Raw genomic sequence first — 9,595 nt, forward strand, 5'->3', positions numbered from 1 at the left:
CCTGCTGTCCGTTTTCTACCCAATGGTTTTCTCAGTGTTCCCTGCCTGGTGGCACTTATGCAGGTGCCCTCACACAACAGCCCCTGCTCCAGCAGAGTCCTGGATCCAACAGAACCCGAAAAGTCATGGTCAAATTCCCACCAACCCACTAGCCTCAGGCTGGTCTGCAGAGTCCACAGAAGCCAGCCAGTGGCTGGCTCATTTCTGGGCAGTTGGTGTAGCCCAAGAGAGCTTGGCCAATTTCCCCACCAGTGGACATGCCCTTAGGTGCTCTCCCAAGTAATCAGCAATGCCCCAGTAAATCCAGTCAGGATCCTACTGGCCTTTCTCCTGCCAGATTAGTTCCACAGTAGCTGGGCTGATAGCTCCGGCTGGATCCTCGGTGGTGCCCTGAGGTCACAGGGCTGTGGCGGGGGCTGAGGTGTGTGGTTGTGGAGCTTCAAGGGGGGGCGGGGAAGGGGGACGAAGCAAGGGACTGGGGGGGCAAAGGAGCACAGGGCTTGGAAACTTGGGCCTTGGGTGCTGCTTGGGGTTTATGCAGCAGCACCCTGTGTGTTAAGGGTCACACAGGTGTGGGTTGCAGGGGTGTCACACAGTGTCTGGTAGTCTTCGTTCCTCTGGAGTTCCGTGGTAGGTGGCTGGCTGTTGTTCTTCCTGGGTCTCTTCCAGGTCCCTCTAGCGTCATTCCCCCATCTGGCGGCGCCGTTCCCCCGTCTGGCGGCGGCGTTCCCCGGTCTGGCGGCCTCGCCCTCGCACTGCGTCGCCCTCGTGCTAGTATTTATCCTTTTGTGATGGATGTATTTCACTCAGCATAATGTCTTCCAGGGTCATCCATGTTGTGTAATGTTTTATGAGCTCACTGTTTTTCAGGGCTGCATAGTATAGCCAAATTCAACAGAGCAGCAAACAACAAATGCTGGTGAGGTTGTGAAGAGATTGGAGCCCTTATTCACTGCTGGTGGAAGTATAAAATGGTGTTACCACTACAGAAGGTGATCTGGCACTTCGTTAAAAAGTTAAATAGAAATACCATCTGACCCAGCAATTCCATTACTGGGAATAGACCCTAAAAAAAAAAGAGCCAAAGCTCAAACAGATGTATTCACACACATGTTTATTGCTGTGTTATTCACAATAGCAAAGAGATGGAATCAATATAAATGCCTATCAATAAATGAATGAATAGGAAAACTATGGTACATTCACACACTGGAATATTAGGCAGCACTGAAAAACAATGAACTTGTATAACATTATACAACATAGGGGATCCTGGAGGAAATTATGCTTAGTGAAATATCTCAGTCACAAAAGGACGAATACTACATCACACGGCTGTTATAAAATAGGACAGATATGGGGAGGTTTCGGAGAGAATGAGAAAAGAGTGGATAGATCATGAATACTGCATTAGATCAGATGAGGGGAAGAAGTGTCCGAAAGGAATATATGATTAGGCATTACATGTATGACAACAATTTGGAACAAGGGATGCACTGTGAAGATGGCTTGGGGAGAGGGAGGGAAGAAGAAAATGTGCAACAATGGAAAAAGTGAAAACTTTTTTTCAATCGAAATTATGCAGAACAATTTATTTGTACGCTTCACAATTATATTCAGAAGGGATGTTTGACAAATTTCAGCATTTCTACGAGCTCTATAGACATATTCAACAAAAAGGCATTACTCTATTACTCTTGGCCCTTTTAACACAGGTATAGTGATAGTGTCCCATTGCATCACACATGATAGAGATGCAGCAACACAAATGAGGGCACTTTACAGAATTGAGATGTTTTCTTCCAACTATTTAGCTGATAAATAATATCAGCATAAAGATACATTAGTGGCTATCATGACAGTGATTTGCAGAATAAAATCCATAAGCCTACTTACTTAAAATGGAAACTAGTGTAATAGCATAGAAATTAGTTGAACAGTACTAAAACTGGTGTTTTTATCCATAGGTTTGAAAACATATTCTATGTTTTAAAAGAATCAGGGAAAAAAAAAATGGGCTTAAGCTCAGCAGAGTTTATGATGATAGCACCAGGTAGGGAAGTGTTTCGTTGGGTTTTACATTCAGGGTCGCTATGAGTCAAAACCACCAAATAATAACAAAGGACTTGTTTATCTGACATTCAAATTTAACTCTGAGATAAAAAAGAAAGAAAACGCTGTCTCGGTATTGTAGGTTGTTAAGACCGCCCCTACAAGTAAAAGAGGACGTGCCCAAGCCCAAAGCCACTGACTGAAGCGATTTCTGATTAAGGTTTCTAGGAAAACGAGGGGGAAGGGAGAGATAAAGAGAACTCACTTTGATACGCCTGTGTCCCACAATCCTCTGCTGTAGGCTTCGGGTTCCTTGGTCAAGATGGCGGTGCTTGCTACATCTTCGTGGCGTTGGGTAGCTGCTGCTGCTGCTTTGGAAAAACATTATTCAGTGATTCTGATCAGGCCTTTCGTCTCTGTCCACGGGCCACTTCTGCAATGGAGGTCGCGTCAGCTTGGCGCTTTGGGAACCATAAGAATCTACCAGGTGAGACGCTGTTCTCGTGGAAAAGTAGGGTGAGGGGCAAAGGGACCTAAGAGGAAAAGGTCTACCCTCCTGACCTTTGTTTCAGAGAACGAATATTGTCTGTACTAACCCAGACTTGAGTAAGTAAAGGAAATTAGGGTTCATAATGAGAGGATGAAGAAAGCCATTGTGGACTGCAAATGGGAATGGTGATGACCAGAGGGTGTTAATGTCCAGGTAATTTTCTTAAAAGATTTTGTGTTCCACTTTAAGAAATGGCGCATAGACCATTTCCAGCGTGATTACCTTTCGAAATTCAGGAAAGACTGATTACTTCTCGAAGTTTAGAATTTGGAACTAATTTCCCTCTGGTTGATAGATTTTACTTAGTTCGGATATACCAGTTTGATCATTGTAAATTGACATCAGGCCAACTGTTAAAAAAAAAAAAGTGGAAAATTGAATTCACAGTAGTTAGCTTCCTTGGTAACAAGGAACATTGCTCCTTGATGGAGCAAAATTATGTTTATCTCCAAAAATAGACCACCCTGCATAAACATGATTGTTGGTTGGTCGGAAAATACTGTGCATTTTCCCGTCCCCGTGTGAATGAGAGCCATACCGATGTTTTTCTTCAACTAATGAGTATAGGTATAGTTGTAGCACGTCTCAATATTTACATCCATTATAATCTCTCAAGAACAGTATTTAAATTATTTGTGATTGATGAACTTCAGTATATCCTTTTATTTTCTGTATACTTATGAAAAGGGAGATCTGTAGTTCTGCTGCCAACCCAAACTCTAGCAGTTTGAATCCAGCAGCTGTTCTGAGTGAAAGAGATGTGCATTCTCCTTCCATGGGATTGCTAGCTTCTTAAAACCTGAAGGGTCAGTTATGATTCGATTTTGCCTCGACAGCAGTAAGTTGAGTATATTAAAGTGCTGAATTTCTACGTTTTGTTTTATTATGGCTTTAAAGTGTCATCAGCTTTGTAAGAGGAACAAATTAAATTTTGATTCTGTACTCTTGCTGTAGAAGATCAAAGACTTTAATATGGATTACATCTCAGCATCAGGAAGACAGAAATTCACCACTGGACTGATCAGCAACATCATGATAGATAGAGAAAAGATTTAATTTGTCGATTATTTAATATTTCTTGGATCCATAATCACTGACAACACCCATGGTACCAACAGTCAGGAAAATAGGAGTCTATTACATTGGGTAAGTGTGCTATAAGGGACCTTTCCAAATTACTGAGGAGCAATGATGCCAATTTGAAGACTAAGGTGTACTTCATCAGGCCATGGCCTTCACTTGCTATCCATCTGAAAGTTAGATAGTGAATAATGATGATAGAAGAAGTGACGCCTTTGAGTTGCAGTGTTGGAGAAGAGTAGTGAATATCCTGTGGACTGCCAAAAGAATGAAGTGTAGCCATAATACTCTTTGGAGGCAAACGATGAAGTTTTGTCTCACATTCTTTGGTCATGTTGCTAGGCCTTTTTTAAGTATGATTAAGAACATCATGCTTAGAAAGTTGCAGAGTCAACAAAAGAGAGGAAGACCCTTAACTAGATGGATTGACACAGTGACTGCAGCAATGGTCTCAAGTGTGTCAGAGGAGATGAGGATGGCACAGGATAGAAAAATGCTCACATCTGTTCATTGTGTTACTATGAGTTGTACTAGACTCCATGGCACCTAACAACAACAATGACAATTATCTCTCTCATATACATAGCACTCTGCTGGAGATAAGGTTACTAAGAGAAACAAATACAGTAATGCCTTCAAGAATTATATCATTTTATTAAGGAGATTGGATCTCCTCCCTCCAAAAATAATTACCAAACATACTAAATATAAAATATTGGTTATGAACAAAAGGGCTGTAGGCAGCCGGAGGAAATAGTAGCAGTTGGAAGTCAGATTATAAGGAAGATCTTATAGAGATGGAACAGAGGACTATATTCTAAGCAATAAGAATGAACAGTAGATGACTCTAGCTATTTTTAGATGACCTTGAGGCAGTGTTCCTATGGGTAACAGAACAAAACACTGCTCAGTCCTGTGTCATTATTGTTGTAGCCACTGTCAGTCCATCTTGTTGAGAATCTTCCTTTTTTTCATTGACCTTTTACTTTACCAAGCATAATGCTATCCAGGACCTGTTCATTCCTGATAAAAAGTCCAAAAGTGAATAAGATGAGCATTATGAGCTAGCTATGGTTCCTGTGAGCACTGCCTCAAGGACATCTAACAACAGTGTAGAGTCATTCACTATTTTCATCATCGATGCTTCTAAGGAAGATTCTGCCTGGACTTATTTGAAGACATATTTGTTATTTTGTCACTGCATAATGTATTCAGTATTATTTGCTAACACGGTGATTCAAGTGCATCCATTTATCTTTGGCTTTCCTTATTCATTATCCAACTTTCATAGACATACGAGGAATTGAAAATACTGACTTTACTCAGGCACACTTTAGACCTCAGAGTAGCATCTTTACTTTTAGACAATTTTTTTAAAGAGTTCTTTTCGAAAAGCAAATTTGCCTAGTGCAATACTTCGTTTGGTTTTTTGACTGCTGCTTCCAAGTAAAATGAAATCTTTGGTAATTTCCATCGTTTTTTCATTAATCATAATGTTTCTTTTTGGTCCTATTTTGAGGATTTTCTTTTTTAATATTGAGGTTTATAATCCATACTGAAATCTTTTTTTATTTTTTATTTTATTTTATTATTTTTGTGTGCATGTACCGTCAAATCAGATCTGACTGGTACAGGAGGAGATTGCCCCTCCTTCCCTGGCAGAGCATCTGGTGGATTCGAACAGTGCACCTCTGGGACTGTAGTTGCAGCTTCTTGCCACTAGGCCACCTGAGCTCCCCTACATACTAAAATCTTTGTCTTCATCAGATAGTGCTTCGAGTTGTCATCACTTTCAGCAACCACTAGACCAAATTGATGAAATTATATTTATTCATTCATTAAATAATTACTGAATACATTAATAGCACTAAACAAGGCAAAATATAGTCTCTGTTCTTAAAGAGCTTAAAATTTTGTAAGGGACATAAATAAGCAAACAGGTAATTAAAATACAGTACGCTTGTGCAATGGTGGGAAAAGTACAATGTACTGGGAAATCATTCATGAGAACATCAAGTCTAATTTTAAGCTGGGAAAGATTGCCTTGAGTAACTGATATATAAGCCAAGATCTAAAGAATCAGACGTGTGTCAGTTAAAGAGGGAATAGGAGTATCTTGGATGTAGAACTGCATATAGTTCATATTGGAGTGAATTGGAAAGTTGGAAGTGACAGAAGGTTAGGATAGAGAAGCAAATCTAGGTTGTTTGGTTAAGATTTTAAAAGTATTTTGTAAAATCATCTCTGTTTAGAGTAATGCTTTTTAATTGGTTCAGTGTAAGATTGTGAGGATTATTTAAAATATTGATTTCTGCAAGTCAGTTGGTCAAGTATCTGTCTTCCAAATTTCTTAGTCAAAATGTACTTTTGTTTTCATCCACAAGCTTCTTGAAGTGTTAACAAGCAAAAATATCAGTTTGGGGGCTAAAATATACCTTATCCAAGCTATGATATTTTCAGTTATCTCATGTGCATGTGAAAAATCCTGGGAGGAAAGTAAATGATGAGTTGTTAACAACAACAACAACACAAATTTTTAGTTGAAACCTAGTCGGTACAGAGTTCTACTCCTAACCCAAAAGGAGTTTGAATTCACCAGCGCTTCTTCAAGAGAAAGATGGGCAATCTCCTGTTTGATTTGCAGCTTCAGAAACCTTCTTAGGGATCAGAAGTCTGTACATGTTCTGTAAACTCACTGTTGCGGAATTATTTCTTCTGACTCTTGATGACTCTTCTTCAAGATTAAGAGCTTACAAATCCTAACTGGAGGAGACTTCCCATCTTTCTATCCCAGAGCCATTGGTGGATTCATACTTCCAGAGACACCAGATCATTGGGTTATCAGTGTAACTTGCTACAAACTCTGCCACTGCACTCCTCCAAAAAGCCAGGTGAAAACCAAAAGTCAATTCCAACAGTTGTTGGTCTGCTAACTGAAAGGTTGACAGGTGCAATACACCAGCTGTCCCAAAGGAGAAAAAGAAGGCAATTTGCTTCCGTTAAGATTTGTGGTCTTAAGACACCTGATGGAGGGTCACTATGAATTGGAATAGAATTTACAGCAGTGTGTATTTTTCATGCCAGATCATAAGCTCATAACTCATTACCCTTAAGGTGAAACTGACTGATAGCTGACCCTCCAGCAAGTTTTCAGAGCTATAAACTATATGGGAGGATATTGCCCATCTTTCTCCTGAGGAGCAGCTGGTGAACTCAAACCAGCTGCTTTTATGCTGGCAGTGCAACACATCTTACCCCAAGGCCATCAGATAAAACTAAAAAATTAAAACTCATTGCTGTTGAGTTGAAGCTGACTCAAAGCTGACCCTTCAAAGGGTTTTCAGAGGCTGTGTGTGGCATGAGAGGAGCCCCTGTAGGAGTTGAACTGCTAGAGAGATCCACCTTTGGGTTAGCAGCACTGTTTCTTACACTCTAGGCCACCAGAGCTCCCTAGCCAGGTAAAGTTATGATACAATTTGTAAGACTTTCTCACTGTGGAGAGAGAAATCATCAGCAATTTAAGAGGAGGTGGTGGTAGTCAAAACCTGGCTTTCTCTTTTCATGAACATTATCTTCACAACGTACTTTCTCTATTCTCCTTTCCTTCATCCTACAGTTTCCCTTGATTATCTATCCTTATTACAACATGCACCTTGTCGTTACTACTTCTTTCTTTCCAAACATAATTAGAATTATGGCTAAGTCAAATTTTATCATTGCCAAAGTATGAAAAATAAGGGGAAAAATGTTAACTTTGTTTTCTGGTATTTAAAGAATTGTATTGTTGCCACAATCGAGAAAAAAAAAAGTGCATATAATAGGGATCAAGTAATGATTATAACATGCCTCTGGAAATCCTGTGAACTTTGCTAAATGTCGATAGTTGTAGAGTGGCTTCAAACCTTTTGTTCATAAGGTCTCTATGAGTCGTGCTGGACTCAAAGGCAATCAACAGCAACAACAATGATTATAATGCTTTCAAAGTATAAGCTAATGTAACCTGAGACACCTTCCTGTCATTAAGACTTTGTTGTTGTTACATGCCATCAAGTTGGTAACAGATTCATATCAGATGCTTTAGTGGGTTTTCAGAGGCAGCAAATAGCTCACACTCACACAACATGTCTACTTGTGCTCCATTGACTATGCAAAGACATTTGATCATGTGGATCATAACAAATTGTGGCATTGAGAATAATGGGAATTCCAGAACACTTAATTGTGCTTGTTTGAAACTTATGCTCAGACCAAGAGACTGTTGTGTGAACAGAGCAAGGGAACACTACACGGTTTAAAATTTAGAAAGGTGTACGTCAGTGTTCTATCCTCTCTCCATAACTATTCAATCTGTAGGCTGAGTAGATTGTTCGAGAAGTTGGACTCTATGAAGAAAAAAGTGACATCAGGATCAGAGGAAGTCTCATCAGCTTGCGTTATGCAGATGACATAAAAAACCTTACTTGGCTAAAAGTGAGGAAGATTTGAAGTACAGAAGATCAAAGATTACAGCCTTCAATATAAGTTACATCTCAACATCAGGAAATAAAAAATTCTCACCACTTGATCCATAGGCAACACCATGGTAGATAAAGATTAAAATGATTAAGGATTTCATTTTACTTATACTTACAGTCAACATCCTTGATACCAGCAGTCAGGACATCAGGAGATGTATTGCACTGGGAAAGTCTGTAGTCCGGGACCTTTCCAAATTATTGAGGAGCATTGATGTCAGTCTAATTCAGGCCATGGTCTTTATGACCCCTTGCTATGCATCTGAGACCTGGACAGTGAATAAGGATGATAGAAGAAGAATTGATGCCTTTGACCTGTGCTATTGGAAAAGACTGCTGAATATCCATGGACTACCAGAAAAACAAATAAATATGTCTTGGAGAAAGTGCATCCAGAGTGCCCCTGGGAGGAGAAGATGACAAAGCTTTATCTCATATACTTTGGGCATGTTTCTAGGAGAGGCTATTATTTGGAGAGGGACAGCTCATGGAAAAGCTAATGCATTAGAATCTAGTGTCTTTGGATTGGCAGCATAGCTCCATACTATGTGGCCACCATGAGAGGGAACGTGGAAAATATCTGAGATTTATAGTTTTGGAAACCTGATAGAAAACCATCTGTGTGTTGATTTTGAGTAAAAGGCAATATTTTTGTGTACCATTGAGTTGGAACCATCCCATACCTGATCCTCCAGTGAGTTTTCAGAGGCAGTAAATCACAAAGGAGGAGATTGCCCACCCTTCTCCTGTGGAGCAGCTGGTAAATTTGAACTGTGTACCTTTGGGATTGCAGTGTAGCTTCTTACCACTAGGCTACCAGAACTCCCTGTAATGCTCAATGGCAATGAGTGAATAAAATAAATATTGAATGGATACTTTTAGGGTAATCATTAATATGTTGTTCTTATATGAGTTTATTGTTCTTATATACCATTGAGTCAGCTGTGACTCATAGGGATCCTGTGAACAACAGATCTGAACTTTTAGCCATCCTCATGATCTCCAATGTGCTGGAGCTCATTGTTACCTTCACTGTGTCACTGTCACTTTATGTTTTTGAGGATCTTCTTCTCTGCAACCTTCCCAGTATGATGTCTATTTCTAGTGATTGCCTCTCCTGGCAATATGCCAAAAGTTGTTGTTATGTGCCATCAAGTCACGTGTGACTCATACAACAGCCCTAAACCCTGCTCTATCCTGTGCCAATCTCACTGTCTCCGACAAACTCACCCCGATTACCCCAGTCACTGAATCAATCCACCTCATAGAGGTCCCTCCACAAGGAGCAGCCTGCTTTAACCATCCTGGAGAGGGTTAAACCAGGCTGCTCCTTGGAGGCAAGGATTCTGGGGCTTCGCCTGACATACTTTGGACATGTTGTAAGGAGAGACAGGTCTTT

General features: G+C 40.2%; 1 protein-coding gene across 1 annotated transcript in view; it reads left to right on the top strand.

The window, feature by feature from the left end:
* Window positions 1–2,374: 2,374 nt before the first annotated feature.
* Window positions 2,375–9,595, top strand: part of ABCB7 (ATP-binding cassette, sub-family B (MDR/TAP), member 7) — a 114,739-nt gene continuing 107,518 nt past the window's right edge. Inside the window, exon 1 of the mRNA XM_006901770.1 lies at window positions 2,375–2,539. Coding sequence (XP_006901832.1) covers window positions 2,375–2,539 — 165 coding nt within the window. The remainder of the gene's footprint in view (window positions 2,540–9,595) is intronic.

The sequence above is a fragment of the Elephantulus edwardii genome, unplaced genomic scaffold (assembly GCF_000299155.1).
Source record: "Elephantulus edwardii isolate Elephantulus edwardi_28Jun2011 unplaced genomic scaffold, EleEdw1.0 scaffold00343, whole genome shotgun sequence".
Taxonomy (NCBI): domain Eukaryota; kingdom Metazoa; phylum Chordata; class Mammalia; order Macroscelidea; family Macroscelididae; genus Elephantulus; species Elephantulus edwardii.